The sequence below is a fragment of the Rissa tridactyla genome, chromosome 3 (assembly GCF_028500815.1).
Source record: "Rissa tridactyla isolate bRisTri1 chromosome 3, bRisTri1.patW.cur.20221130, whole genome shotgun sequence".
Classification (NCBI taxonomy): Eukaryota; Metazoa; Chordata; class Aves; order Charadriiformes; family Laridae; genus Rissa; species Rissa tridactyla.
The window spans coordinates 92368732-92384729 of NC_071468.1; the positions used below are offsets into that span (position 1 = coordinate 92368732).

A 15998-nucleotide genomic window follows, 5' to 3' on the forward strand; every position below is an offset into this window, starting at 1 on the left:
TCCAGTATCTGTTTGGGACTTTCTCCCTGTGTAGCTAAACCTTCCAGTCGAAGTTTTATGAATGTTATGATAGCAGCTCCCTTGATGTGGTTAATGGGCCCCTGCATGCTAAGGGTTGTGCTTTGTGCCCACCATACTCTCAATTAATATTGGATGCAGAGTTTCAAGGCTCAGTCCTCCTTCATGGAAAGCATAAAGAAGCAGGTCTTTGCTTGTTAATAGCCAGATATACATGTAGAAGTAAAGACTTTTCTCTGCCATTTCAAGGCCTACATAACCATCAGAGAGAATTTGGTGAGGAGAAAGAACCTGGCTGCAAAGACCTTTCAGAGTTAAATAAAGAAAAAAAAGTTTCTGACGATAGACTTTATATTCTTTTTGCTTAACCTCTTTGGTGCCTTGTTTCCACACTGGGCTGCATGAAAAATATTTGTCTCATGTAATTTTGTTGACATTTTTAGAAACTTCTAAATTAATTGCTGTCCCACTCTGTCTAATACAAGAGGGTAAAACTGAGCAAAAATACATAATAGTCCATCAGTGACATTAGAGTAAAGCTGTAATAAGTCTGGCAGGAAAAGAATTGCACCAAGAGTGGTTTGTTATTTTTTATTATGGCAGCTGTCATTTCTGTCTTCAGTATTATATTCATTAAGCTAATTAGTTTTACTAATGCATGGATTTGAGTCATGGTTAATGTGAAAAATGAATTTTATACCTGGGACTGTAAATGTAATAGTATATTATTTATTAATGGGGGAAAAAAAATATCACCCTAGGTCTGGTGCCTTTGCTAGAATTTTCCATGTGGGGAACTATGGTAGTTAGAAGAAAAACAAAAAGTCAAAATAGTTTAATTTTTATATTGTACATGAAGCTAACTTTAACTTCCATATTAAAGTTATGCATGCAATTTTTTGAACTAACATGGTTTTATTTAAACCCTACTCCCAACTGATTTTATTGTCCTGACTAAAGACTAGATCTATATTTTCTATGCAGAAGAGGATCATGCTTTTAACCCCCAGGTACATGGAATAGTTATATTCATGAGTCTACAGTGTTGGATCAATTATGTGGAACATATATGAAATCACAATATCTTTCAACTGTGATGAGTGTGGCTGATTTTTCTCAATGGGATTTCTTCCATATAAAGACCAGAAGCTCTGATGGCAGGAAGCCAGAAAATTTGCAGCTGGTAACACAATCTACAGGAAAAGAGAGAGAGCAAGGATTCTTTTTTTTTTTTTTTTTGCAAATGGCTGCGGATAATATCATTGTGTCTGTCTGTTTTGTATAAATATTTGTTATTTTCCTTGTGATGAAAACAATATGATGCGTATTTTATTCTGTAATTTTTACAATGAAGATGTCTGAAATAACTTCCTGCCTTTTCAGAACATTGCAGCTTTATATAAATGTTTGTTCTTGTCCCCTCTCTATCTCTCGACCTACGTTTATGTTTGTGTATCTTCTTTAAATTTTGTTCTTTCTTTCCTGGATGTGCAAACTTCTATACCACCTGTAGTACTATGCCTTTTTCCCCTGAAAATTCAGAAATATGTATTTGAAAGTGGTTGTAATATATGCTATTAATTCCACTATTACATAATTGAAAATAAAGCGGTAGTTTAGCTAACCAAGACAGACTAAAATACTGTAAATTTGGATAATCTGATAACGTTCACTGCCATGTCAGTGGCTAGCTCAGTAGTCTTTTAAAAAACCACTGAAATAAAGTTATCAACCATCCTTAAAGACCAAAACAGATAATGTCGTGACGAGAGAGAAGAGCACTGGCCTTGACATTTGTGAGGGGTTATTTATAAAAGGAAACATACATGAAGAAATTTATGCAGCTCTTGCCATGGAACCAGTGACTAGTGTGAATAACGTTCACAAAGAGGTCATAGTTGACAGAGTGCCAGTGAATAAAACTAGAGCTATTTTGGAAGCTAACGCATGACATATGTCATATAAAAGGATGGGGAAAGAAAGCTATCATGCTAAGGCGATATTTTTCTGGTTGAAAGCTGTCATGGTAAGGTTATATTTTTCTGGTTGACACGGCAGGTTTAGAATGTAGAACAAGAGCAGAAGCTGATATCGTGCTGCTGGTGGACGGCTCATGGAGTATTGGGCGGCCAAATTTTAAAACTATCAGGAGCTTCATTTCCCGTATTGTTGAAGTTTTTGATATTGGTCCTGACAAAGTACAGATTGGTAAGTCCTTGTATGTTGGAGGGAACATGAGGTGTAACTACTACACAGCCACGTAATAACTGAGTAATGATGGTGTTTTTTTCCAGGTCTTGCACAGTATAGTGGAGATCCCAGGACAGAATGGAATCTCAACGCTTATCGAACCAAACAGGCTTTGCTAGAGGCTGTAGCCAATTTACCGTATAAAGGAGGCAATACTCTAACAGGTTTGTCATGCTGCCAGGATTTTCCTTAAGCTCCAATAAAAATAATTATAGTAGCTGACCCCAGTATTGTTTAGTGAGCTCAAATTTGTCTATGATGAAAGGGCCTTACAGTTCAATTCCGTACATTTCAGAGAGACCAGGCATAGCATGTAGACATATAAAGTCGGTGGAAATCTGGAGAACAGTGACGGAGGAGAGCTTAGGCGATGAAGAGCTTGGGTTGTTGTTGAGCATATGAGAAGAAAAAAAAGGGAGTTCCATGTCAGGGTTGGGATGAAGGCAACGTGAGGACCCAGAAGGGAGGCTAGAGGAGATCAGACAGGAGGGTGATGCATAAAAGAGATTAGAGACTTTGAGAGGGATGAAATAGTATCAGTTGCTGATAAGTCTAGATGATGAGCTGCAACTAGGTTCTGAGAGCTTCTAGGAGGAAGCATATCGTGGAATGATATTGTCAGAGTGAAATCACTAGGATGAAATACTGTCCTTTACCATGACTACTATATGGAAATAGTTTATAGTGAAGGTTACGTTCTTTATCATACTAGGCATGGCCTTGGATTTCATCTTAAAAAATAACTTCAAACAAGATGCAGGCTTAAGGCCCAGAGCTCGCAAAATTGGTGTTCTCATCACTGATGGCAAATCACAAGATGATGTAGTCAGCCCTTCAAGAAGACTCAGAGATGAGGGAGTGGAACTTTATGCAATTGGTAAGTATTATATGAAGAGGTAGCCTACGCCAGCCCCCTCTTGCCCATCTGCTATGTGCACAGAGAAGTGGCTACATACATAAGTACCTAAAAGGGTATTCAAAGAATGTGTTTAAGGACTTAAGTTCATGGCGTTATGCTCCTTGGCCATCATTTCTAAGAAGTTTTGTTTTCATATTTTCTCTGTAAGGTATTAAAAATGCAGATGAAAATGAATTGAAGCAGATTGCAACGGATCCAGATGACATCCATGCTTACAATGTTGCAGATTTCTCCTTCCTGGCTAGCATTGTTGATGATGTAACCACGAATCTGTGCAACAGTGTGAAAGGTCCAGGTACATCACATTTTCAGTCTAATTCATCCTTTTTCCATTTATGTGCTTGCACTGCTAATTCCTTTCTACTACTTATTGGGAACACTGTGTAGCTCTGGGCTGTTTTTTCAGCTGCTGGTGTGAGGAAGTTGTGCAGACCACCTGGTCTACCCTGCAGGGGTTCTTCCTTTCCTTTCAACAATGACTGTGTTATACCTAACACAGCGTGACGTGACTGGACGTGCCTTCTTTTCTTCCAGAGTCAGGAAGTATGTGGCTCAGTGTGTCACCTTTTTGCTCATTGTGGCAGGTTCTTTGTCATGTAATAAGAAAAAGTACTTTTCAAGTATTAATGTCTGACAGTCCAAAAGCAAAGCTGAGCATGGAAAAACAGTAATGTTAGGTGATGGGTCTCCAGTGCAACACTGGAAGGAATGATAGGGAACTTGTTTGGCCTTGAGGGTGTGATGGTGAGCTATCTCTTCACAGAGTTGTTTGAAGAATTTCTGAGGAAACAGAAACATGAGCAAGTACCTAAAGTGTTGTTGGTTTTTTTTCCCAAGTAATTTTTTTTGTCTCATGTTTTTATTCCGGATGATACAAGATAAATTAATAACTTTTTTATTTGCTTACACTTGTAGGTGATTTACCACCTCCTTCTAACCTAGTTATTTCAGAAGTGACACCTCGTTCTTTCAGACTGAGGTGGAGTCCACCTCCTGAGAGTGTTGATAGATACAGAGTTGAATATTACCCTACTTCTGGAGGTAGCCCTCAACAGGTTAGTACTGTATCTTCATCTCTGACATTGTCCATAATAACCTTAGACTTCCACATCATAGTAATATCATTCTGAAGTTTGTCCTGTGTATGGTATAACAGTAAATGAAAAAAGGCTCCCAAGGTCAAGAATATCATGCCTCAGTAAATGATACACAAAATTACAAAAAGTAGGAGCATAAAGATGACTTTTGTTGTTTTAAAATGTATTTCTTAAAAACAGTTGACTGATATTTCTAGTAACTGCTTTGTGTTAATAATCCATTGTCATATATTTTTTTAAATGTCTGTAGTAGAAATTTTCTGAGCATGCTCATGGGTAGGCTCACTCTCCTTTTAGTACATTTTCTTGTTAATAGAAAAAAAGACAGTGGGTGATACAGGTTGTGAGGTAGTGCTTAGATTAACATTGTATGGCGGTACTTTGAATCTGTGCCTAAGCATATCCTCTAAAATGTTTAATGCACAGAGTCAAACTCGTCTTGTGGTTATTCTCTACACAGAGAGCCAGTAACTGGCAACCCTTGATTCTAGGCAATCTGAATTGCTCATCACTCTCTTCAACCAGACAGAATAGTATTTTGGAGAATTAAGTCAGGCACCTCTGTGTACCTAACTGTGAATTTCCCATCTCGGAATGTGGATTTTAAATCTTAACTCAGATTTGACTCATGGAGAATTTAATCTTAATAAATTATGACCTCAGGATATGGCCTTTGATTAGGGTTAGAGCAGCCATTACAGTGCATACTGACTTTACAGCTTGACCGCTTGCTGGCGTTTCTGTTCCACGAGGTGTTGCTAATGCCATGTGCTGTAACCATATAGATTATCCTGGGTGTTTAAAACTTTTTTCCAAAGTGGTAACATATATCTCTGGCACTTTCATTATGTTGCTGAGTAATATAAAAGTGTAAACCCATGCGTGAAAGCAGTGAGTGCTGCTAGATATATCCATCTCTATTGAAAACAAGTGCCTGTATGAGGTTTACTTATTGCTTGCATTGCAAAAATAATGGTATGCTGTAAGACAAAATACATCGAAGATTAAGACCATACTTATTTTGAGTTCCATACCATTGCTTTCTGAAGAGTTTCGCAAGGAATGATTTTTTTTGATAGAGATAAGATTACAAATGCATTTGTTGTACAGTGGTTAACATTGCTTCTCTTTTATGTAGTTTTATGTAAGTAGGATGGAAACAACGACAGTTCTGAAAGATCTGAAACCTGAAACAGAATATGTTGTTAGCGTGTTTTCTGTGGTAGAAGATGAAAGCAGTGAACCTCTAATCGGCAGGGAAACAACTTGTAAGTTAGAAATGCAACTTGAATAACATGTTAACAGACAGTTTGACATATGGGGACCTATCCAGTAGGACTTTTAGCACTATGGACTTTCTTCTTAGAAGAAACAAAATTTTTCATTTGAATGACCAAATTGTGTTGTGTTACACTGGTTGTTCAGATCTTGGCGGAAAAACTTTAGCAAAGTGAAACTGCATTGTGGTAAAAAATGCTTGTCCCAGCTTCATTCTAGGCTCATGAAGCATGGCTGTACAAGACTAGAGCAAAAGACATGAATTACAAGACAGAGTTTATAAATTTCTGGAATCTGATCATATACAAATGTGTACTTCATTTTTATGCTAGATAATTAATTCCTGCTACTAGCAGCCATAATTCTATAGAAATTCATTTTAATTTTATAAAATCAACACAAATCCAGTTCAACACAATTACATCACTTCTATGAGACATAACTTAGCCATTATGTTTCCATTATTAGCTGTCTGCGTGATAGATTTTAGATATGTTTATGCTGAATGCAATATAGGGTGACTTTCCTGCCTCTTTAAGTGTATTGAATGTTAGGTGTTCATTTCACTTCTTTGATTGTTATATATTACGCTTGTCATAAGCCCTCAAAGTATGCGCCTGATCTTTATAAAGTCTGTGGTAATTTTTTGTGTTTATTTAATAATTTGAGACATACAGAAAAAAAGAAGAAAGTACAAAAAATCCTTTAATAAGTACAGATCCCAAACCAGTCATGTTCTGTTTCATATTAGAGCATTCATGTGAGTTAATGTTGCTTTCTAGAATATTCAAGTGTTCCATTGCAAGCTTGTAAGATAGTTTTAACTATGTGTAGCAAATCTGTAGCTCATTCAAAATGTGACGACCATTACCTCATTCCTAAACTAAGCAGAACTTAAAATACCACTGCTTTCAGGTATTCTACTACCCATAATGTACCCTAATACCCATATGCAATGTTCTCAGCAGCACTACCGCTACCATAAGTGAAATATGAGAGGTGAAGGTGGTAAAGGAAATAAATTAAAATACATATTTCATTTGGCAGTGCCAGTCTCTTCAGTTAGAAACCTGAATGTTTATGACATTGGATCAACTTCCATGCGAGTGAGATGGGAACCTCTCAACGGAGCTACTGGTTATTTGTTAACATATGAAGCTGTGAATGCCACAGTCCCAACCACAGAAAAAGAGGTAAGAGAATCTGTCTTCACTTCCTGTACTCTACCAAAAATAAACTAAGGAAAACAGATAGATTTTCTTGATATATCATAGTAGTCAAAAGAGACTGGCATGTACTTCTCAAAGTGCAGTATACTTCCTGGGATATTGTATACAATGACATCAGTCAGGAAGCTGTAAATATACTGTGAATCTCACAAACAAAATTCCCTGGAAGTTAAATCATTGCTTGTTATTCTGCCACTGCTTTCTTCAGTTTTTAAACACAATGTGTTATTTTTCATGTGCAGATGCGTGTTGGACCATCAGTGAATGAAGTTCAGCTGGTGGATCTCATCCCCAATACTGCGTACACTTTAACAGCTTACGTATTGTTTGGTGATATCACCAGTGATCCACTCACCACCCAGGAAGTGACATGTATGGACATCTTGATTTTTGCTTTGTTCTTATTGCTTCAGCAACATCTTAACTTAATTTTATTTCATGCAAGAGTTTTCATATATTCTTGCTTGTTTAGAAGACTGTCTTTTCCGTGTTTTATGCATTTTCTAACACCCATACATTTGCAAAAGATCTTAAAGGCAATTTCAATTAAAAGGGACCAGGTAATGAAAGAGGAACAAAAGGTTTTTTTCCTTGAATAATGAAGGGAGTTGGCTTGACAATCTCGACGTTATGGTGTTTTTAAAAGGTCTCAGTTTTGCTTGCATTAACTTAGAAACCTTGTTCCTGAGTTCAGACATTCTCTTAAGTATAGAAAATCCAAAGAAAAATGCCATACCAAGAAAAAAATTGATCTAAACATGGCTTCCTCTTTTAAACCTTTCATTAAACATCTTTCCTTGAACATTCCCTACTGTCAGAGGCATGTTTCTTGGCTAGATGCACACAGTATGGTTATTATGTTCTTAAAAAATGTTAAACCCTTAATTGTACATGAAAAGTGACTGTTGTCACCAAAAGTTATGATCTTAAGCACTGATACTTCTGAAAGCATTGTGCTTATAATTTACAAAGGTGAAGCTACTGTGGTTTATAGCTATCTTGCTCATTGCTGGAACAATAAGCCCTTAAGCCGTCTCATCTAATGGCCAGAGCAATGAACTTCCCAGAAAGTTATTGCCTCCATTTCAATGAAATACATGAAAATAATTTAATTTCTTCTGTGAAAGATCTGTACTTCTGCCCTGAATAGCATTTTCACTTACTATTGTCATTATTTTTACAGTACCTTTGCCTGGACCCAGAGGCTTAACAATTCAAGACGTTACTCACAGCAGCATGAATGTCCTTTGGGATCCTGCCCCAGGGAAAGTTCGAAAATATATCCTAAGATACAAAATAGCTGATGAAGCTGATGTAAAGGAGGTAAACGACAGGAATATTTTTGAAAGTACTAGAAGACAGTTTTATTTCGGGGAAGTAGGTTACTAAAATAATAGTAAAAGTAGCATTATAAACCACCATTGAGAATAAAGAACATCAGTCATAGTGATTGCAGTCAGGAAAGGGTACTGATTTCTTGGAAATTGAATAAGCACAAGATAGATTTCTTTGTGTACTCCCCTCTTCCTCCTCCTCCAGAGAGGAAAAATCCTCATACTGACTGGAGAATTTTCCTGTGCTTTGATAAATAGCCATTCGTACTCCCTGCCTAAGTGTTTTCTTGACAAGCTCTAAGAACAGCTTACAATTAGGAGGACAGGATTGTGGAATAAAGGTATGTTAGCCCCCTTGCCCACTGTTAGAACACTTGTGAGCATTCTTAGAGATGCCTTTGAGTTATGTGCAAGCTTTCCATAATTGCACTGCTAGGCATGAATCAGCTCTTGGAGGATTAAGTGTGTTTTTGTAAGGGAATGAGAATTTCCTGGAGATGCACTCCGCATCCTCGTTTCCAAAAGAATGAAGCAGTGAAAGATCCACAAGTGGTACTAGTATCTGAGACAATCTAGCTTGCAAGGGAATTAGTAGATAGCACTCAATATTCAGGTGTAAATTTAGGGGTAAATGGAAAAATTTAGTGCAGAATACTTCTCTGTTTTTCAGTACAGGAATTTCTGCCATTTAATCAAATGCAGAGTCAGAGCAATTTACAGTTCTTAAGTCACTACTTTTATTCTTAGGTGGAAATCGACAGACTCAAAACCAGCACTACTCTCTCTGACCTGTCCTCCCAAACACTGTATAATGTAAAAATTGTTGCCGTATACGATGAAGGGGAATCCCTACCGATAAATGCAGAAGCTGTCACTCGTAAGTTTTCCTAATAACCCTTCTTGTGGTTATTTTAGCCTTACGTTCTATTTAAGTTGTGTGTGCTCCAATATATTACTGAGTTGAGGTGGAACTGTAATTTAATTTATCTGAGAAATATTTTGCTTGCATTTATAGTGTTATTTGCAACATAATAATCGCTGTGAATCTTAGAGGTCTGCAGTCTGTAGAGAGGTGACAGGTCAGCAACTGAAGCAAAATTATTTGTGTTTAGAGGCTGAAGGGGAGTTGTAGGGGTAGAATTACTAAGAAAATATGAGGGCAGAGGAAAGGTTTAACAAGTCTATGCAGAAATCTAGGAAAGTGACTGGGAAGCTGGGGCGTATGCTAAAGGATTAGAGAGACATGATCTTGCTTTTGATCAAAGAGAGTTTTTGAACCATGGAATGCTAAACCAGTCTGTACTTTTAGAGAATCATAAAGGCAGCATTTGCGTAATCTTGACAAACAGAGGCAAGAAAATGGTGTTGCACAAATGGTAAAAGCCAGTCTCCACACAAGAGAGGTGACAGACTGAAAGGAGAAAGCCCTCATCCTGATCTAGGCTTATGATTTAAGAAGACAGCCATCCAGAAGATCTAGAATAGAAATAAGTGATGTTACCTTATCACTGCCCCTCACTCTGATGTGAAAAAAAAAAAAGACAAAAAGCACGCACATGCTCTCTCTCTTTTTTTTTTTCTTTCAGATTTTTAATTGTGTAGCCCTGTGTATTTAAAAATGTTTGTGAGATTTTTTTCCTTGCTTTTGTGCTGACCTTTTCTCTATAGCTGTGGTTTTGCGGGAATGTGTGTTTAAGGAGAAAGAGGAAAGCTCTGCCAAAGAAATTATTTTTAGTTTAATTCTCTGGTTTTACCTATTTACTAATTTCTTCCCAGTGGTTGTAATATTTTGCCTCCTTAACCTACAGTTAACCTCTGTGAATTCTTTCTAAATAAGTGGTATAATTCAGTCATGACTTATTTGGCTTATATAAAGAATTTTAAGATCTGGGAGAAACTCATGCAGGAGCTTGACCTCTGTGTGTGGGAGTTCATAATCACTCCTTCTAACTCCAAAATGTAAGAGCAAGGACTTCAGTTGTTGTGAGTAGGCATGTGAGTTGTGACCTCTGCTGAGGTCAGTGGAGCTATCAGTTGATAACCTGGTGATGTGACCTTATGAAGGACGATTTGCTTAGTGTAGGTGGGCTCTATTATACTGCAGCATTTATTGTAGTCATTAGAGAGATCAATCTTCTATGTAATCTTCTAAATTCTTCGTCTGAGTAATTCCATGATTTAATTGTATTTATTTTGTAGTTACATTTTGTGGAATACTTTTTCTTTTCTCATAATAGAGCCTGTGCCAGCACCAGTCAATCTCAGAATCACAGATGTAACCACCAATAGTTTCAGAGGAACTTGGGATCATGGAGCTCCAGATGTCTCTCTATATAGAATAACCTGGGGACCCTATGGAAGACCGGAAAAACAGGAGGTGAGGATAGATAGTCACCATAAGATTTTGTGGGTAGGCTCTCAGAGGATATATTTTTAAAATCAGAAGTGTAATTAATAAACGGCCTATACCTTGCAAGCCCTTCTATTGCACTCAATGGAAATTCAGTGAGAAGATGTAGAACGCGTAGTTACAGCCACCTGTAGGGATGTTACTGTGTAAAAAGTTACTCAATTATATCCCATTGTCTTTTTCTTTGTTTTGTTTTGTTTGTTTTGTTTTTATTTATTTCTTTTTTCTTTTTAAATATTTCTCCACAAGACTATCTTAAATGGGGATGAGAATAGTGTGGTCTTTGAAAATTTGAATCCAGATACATTATATGACATCTCAGTTACTGCCATCTATCCGGATGAATCAGAAAGTGATGACCTCATTGGCAGTGAACGAACATGTAAGTAAATTTAGGGTTTCTGCATGTTGTTATTCATAGTTATTAAATTAGAAAGCATATACATACAAGAATTCTGAAAACTCTTTCTACTTTTTTCTAGTACCTTTGGTACCAATCACCACACAAGGTAAGAATCTGAATTTCCAGGTATGGTCTTTTTAAGTGAAACTTGTAGCTATCTTTTTCTAAACTGTGAGGAATGTTGACATTAAAAAGCTGAGATCATTTAATAAATATTATTGTGTATTTTGAAGAATACCAAACACTAGATTACCACATGTTTATTATTTTACAAACATCACAGTTTATATTGTCTTGTACTTAATACATTCTGCTCTTGGTCAGGCATTCATGCAGCCCTAAAAGTATGAATGAAGTGTTTGTACCTGCTTTTTGCTTGAATTACATATTTATTCTTTCCTTTATTACGTTTCTCAGCCCCAAAGAGTGGCCCACGAAATCTTCAGGTGTACAATGCAACTTCACACAGTTTGACTGTGAAGTGGGATCCTGCCAGTGGTCGAGTGCAGAGATACAGGATCATTTACCAGCCTATCAGTGGGGATGGCCCTGAACAGTCGGTAACTAATTTTGAAGTGATATAGTTATTCAACCTTAAATTATAGTTCTGCAAGTTAATCCATTAAAATAATTTATTTTCAAAGCACAACAGTGTATATATTAATCATCTTTTAGGTAAAGGTGAATATTTGTAGAGGATAAGTATATATTCCCACCTTTTTCTTTTTCCCCTTTCAAATACAAGATAGAATGCTCTTTATGGAGCAAAAATAACTTTGGATACAGCCTGTTTTCTTGAAAATCAGGTAATCTATACATACAACTAGAATAAAATTAAAAAGTGTTGAGGACCAAATCAGTCGGCACGTGAGACTACAAGTCACAGATACACAGTCATCACAGCAAGCAGTAAGATGAACTCCCATGACTACTTCCATAATCCAGAGTTTTCCATTGTTCTCATGGCATGGTTCATGTGCTATCAGAGGGACTTTGCTGTGGAACGTACTGTGGACAGTTGAGACTATTTCTTAACACCCTGGGGACAGAGTAGCCACCCAGAAGCAGCAGCTGCAAAAACGAATACGTGCAAAACATATGCTAGGGAAGTGTTTGAGGTACTTAAGTGTCTTTTAATACGATTGAGCAGCTGTAATGATAGGGAGAGCCAGTACTGTATGATCAGCCAGCTTTCCCCGCATCGTCAGCAAGAGCTGTGTTAACTACTGGCGGCCTACGCAAAACAGTCTGGGAATGGTAATTCAGTCAGCCTGTTTATCAGAAATGTGTGCTACTTAAAAATGCCTTATTCTGCAGTGGGAGGCTGTTGTGGTTACTGCCAAATGACTCAGAGGAACAATCTCAGATGAAAACCACGCTCATTAGCTTGTTCCTGTAGTCGGAGATCACACACGTTCAGAAACGTATCTAAGAATGTTTACTTTAGAATCAGTTGGATACTTACGCACCCATTTTTACTGTCTTCTGAACAACATGCATTTGAGTTGAGGTAATTGAACTGTTGAATGAATTGAGTAGTTGAGTGCAAGTTTAGTGAGAAACCACTAGAAGAATTAGGAACAACAGTAAGGTTAATTAATATCTGTAATTAATTGCTTGTACTGGAATGAAAAAAGAATTATGGGCATTCTGTTGAAATTTGTGCAAAGAATACAGTTAGACTTAATTATTCACAACTGGATAGAGTCCAGCAGTGGCAGTTGGAGAAGACACCTCTTTTTGAGGAAAGCACACAGAACACTCACGCTCTGTTCGTGGCAGACATTTTAATGTCTGTCTGCAAATAGTTCTCAGTCATATGACAGTAATTCCTTGTCTGCTTTTTTTTGTTACTATGATATTTTGTTAAACTGCAGGTGCTGGGTAGGCAATACCAGTGTCCCCACTGAAATATTTTAAATAGAATTTCTAGAAGTTTTTTCTTGCTCCGTCTGACATTTTATGGCCTCAGCACCAAGAAAGATCATAGGTGATTTGAAGACAACTCCAGAGACCATCATGATCATTTAGGGTCAGGTTTTCAAAGGCAGATAGATACTAAAATATAGAGGCAGCCATGATGGGATACTAAAAGCACTTCTGCTTTGAACTGAGCTTTTTACACTTGATTACAAATAAAAAATTTCCTTGTAAATTAAAATAATCTACTTCTATCAAATGTGAAGATGTATAAATGCTCGCTCATTATCAGTTCATCATCAGAAGCTTTTCAGTGCTATGACAAACATATTGGATGAATAGGCTTTGAAACTGTGCAGATAGTCTTAAAAGTACAAAGGATGCACTTAAGCAAGTGTAGTTTCACACAAAACACAAAAAGCTCATGATTCACAAATGCTGAACATCGAAGTATTATTCTCAATGCACTTTAAATCTTTTACTTGGTGATTATGATCACAGGATGATATGTAAAAGAAAAATCGAAATGAAAGACGTATAATGACTTTAGGCTCTTGACAAATATGTTTTAGAAGCTGAAGTATCATGCTGTACAATTTTTGAAATCAAGGCGAGACAATGTTGATGTTGTATCAAATGTACTTTAGAGATCTACACAGTGTTGTAATTTATTCCGTGCTTGCATCCTACCTGAGAGTGGAGCATAAAGAGCCCAATTCAAAGTCTGTCAAAATGAATACAAGACTGTCATTGATTTCAGTATGATATAGTCAGAGGCAATGTGGAGAAACAGCTTTGTGCTGGCACAGAACTGGCAGTTGATATATAATTGTTGTTATATGCAAGTTTGGAGGTCTTAAAGAATACTGGCTTTGTGTCACGGGACTCTGTCTAAATTAGCTAAAATGAGCATGTACTAAATATTATTATTGTTCAATGTCTACCATCAGTGTCAGTCACAAGAGCATTGCAGCATATGATATATCATAGCAGTTTCCACTCTGCGTCAAATGCTTACATGAGAGGGGCAGCGGAAAAGGGATCTTCATCTTCTTTTGTTTTACTGCAGACTATGGTTGGAGGGCGACAGAACAGTGTGGTGATACAGAAGCTGCAGCCTGACACACCGTATGCTATTACTGTGTCATCAATGTACGCAGATGGTGAAGGGGGACGAATGACAGGACGAGGCAGAACCAGTAAGTAACTGCTTGAGATCCTCTTATTAGGTGTGAAACAATATGATGTATTGCTTTTCAAATTAGCTGAGAAAAATTTCTTGTGGTGAAATTCATCCCATCTGTATTTGTCATTTGTCCTTTGATGGGTTTCAAGTATCTAAAGCAAGAAGGCCTGTCAGTCTCCTGGCAGAGAGAAACCCTGGGTCACTACCTTAGACTGAATGCCCGGCTTTTAAGGCTGAGAAACCCTAATGCTACTATGGAACTTCTTCATTTTCATCTGTTTAATTGTCTTACGCCACAATTTAGTAAACACCTTAAAGCATCTGAAGGCATGTGACTCATATGTGTGCTGTTAAGTATAAGTTTACTATTTTCCTGTCAGCACCTTCAGTTCAGAGGCTGACCTTTACTGTGTGCACTTTGAGACTCTACCATTTTATGCTGATAGCATTGTTTTGATCCTGCTATAGAAAGCACTGAGTGATATGCTGCCAGAGGCACTTCAGGTATAAAAATCAATTAACTATTTTTAATTAATTATTTAACTATAAAATTATAAATAACTTTATTAATTCATTTGTACTTAGTTTACTTTTGACCCTGCAATGGTAAGTCAGACAGAGGAATGGAGAAAACAATCCTGATGAACTCATCATATAATTCTAAGATAGTGTCCAGAAAGAAATTTTACTTACTATATTTAGCATTCCTTATGCTGTTGGATGGGGCTGATGTGTTCTGATTAATGAAGACAAATAACATTTAATATGAACTATTAAACCTGCAGTTTTTTAAATTTCCTAATGATACATTACATAGGCATGATTTTACATTGCAGGCGAGAGAATGTGGTTGCATATTTCTGACAACTTGGTCTGTTTCAGAACCTCTTACTACTGTGAAGAACTTGCTAGTTTATGACCCAACCACCAGTACTCTGAATGTTCGATGGGATCATGCAGAAGGAAGTCCTCGCCAGTATAAAGTGTTTTATGGACCTACAGCTGGAGGTGCAGAAGAAATGGTAAATACTTTGTGTGGATCTCACTGTCTCAGATAAATTGCAGCTCATGGTGCTAGTGAGGGAAATACTGCTTGTTTGCCTATGCACTGGCTTTTTTTCCTGTTCATAACTACCTGGAGAAAATGCAGAGCATCTCCATGAAAGTCAGTTACTCCCATATGTATTACAGATTATTGATTTTATATAGTAGACCTTCAGTGGTTAATTCTTAGCACAGGGATTTAATAGCACACAAAATTTTTGTTTGTTTATTCTTAGAGCAGTATGTGTGTGAATGTAAAGCTGACTTCAGGGTGTACAAAAGGCTAGAAAGTCAGCAGACCTCATTTCTACACATTTTTACTGCTAAGAAGTCACGTGACTGTAGGGAGTCAGCCGGGATGATATTTGTGAAAGCAGAAAAACCCACATAGGTGTTTTATTCCAATCTCCTAAAATTACTCAATTGCTGAAGAGCTAAAACAGTCTTGAAAATGGGAACCCTTGTTGCAGACTAGGAAAATGCTATTCTTTCCCACTTTTGTTTCTTTATCCACATGTGTGCATTCGATAAGCCTGTGAAATGAGGACTGCATGAATTGACGCTGCTTCAATAGCATCTAGAGAGCTACTGATGATGAATATCCTTAAATGTTCTGGAATTAACATGAGCTGCTCACTACTTCTTCTCATTAGCATGTTGTAGTGTTATGTAATGTTTATTTTTTGATTTAGAAATTGACTTTTTAATGCTTCTGAGCTGCTAAATAGTAGTCATTAAAGAAACCACTGCCAATTTTGCTACTGTTACTAGTAGAACAGGATTTGGACCCAAAAGTGAACACAGCTGTAAGGAATTGTATTGGAGAGCATGGGACTTAACAACTGTTTTGGTTAAGTCCAAGGCAGAACTTTCTTGAAAGGCAATTCCAGAAGATACCATGAACCCTGTT

The 15998-nt window shown here is 37.1% G+C and overlaps 1 protein-coding gene across 6 annotated transcripts in view; it reads left to right on the plus strand.

Annotated features, from left to right (window-relative positions):
- The window catches only part of COL12A1 (collagen type XII alpha 1 chain), a 101848-nt gene that overhangs the window by 40347 nt on the left and 45503 nt on the right, over positions 1 to 15998 (plus strand). For all 6 annotated transcript variants that reach the window (XM_054196528.1, XM_054196529.1, XM_054196530.1 and 3 more), the window contains 16 exons: positions 2077 to 2226; positions 2313 to 2432; positions 2981 to 3145; positions 3336 to 3482; positions 4103 to 4242; positions 5423 to 5552; positions 6610 to 6755; positions 7034 to 7163; positions 7975 to 8114; positions 8873 to 9002; positions 10363 to 10502; positions 10785 to 10917; positions 11018 to 11044; positions 11356 to 11498; positions 13928 to 14057; positions 14927 to 15066. In XM_054196528.1, the coding sequence (XP_054052503.1) occupies positions 2077 to 2226; positions 2313 to 2432; positions 2981 to 3145; positions 3336 to 3482; positions 4103 to 4242; positions 5423 to 5552; positions 6610 to 6755; positions 7034 to 7163; positions 7975 to 8114; positions 8873 to 9002; positions 10363 to 10502; positions 10785 to 10917; positions 11018 to 11044; positions 11356 to 11498; positions 13928 to 14057; positions 14927 to 15066 (2111 nt within the window). The remainder of the gene's footprint in view (positions 1 to 2076; positions 2227 to 2312; positions 2433 to 2980; positions 3146 to 3335; positions 3483 to 4102; positions 4243 to 5422; positions 5553 to 6609; positions 6756 to 7033; positions 7164 to 7974; positions 8115 to 8872; positions 9003 to 10362; positions 10503 to 10784; positions 10918 to 11017; positions 11045 to 11355; positions 11499 to 13927; positions 14058 to 14926; positions 15067 to 15998) is intronic.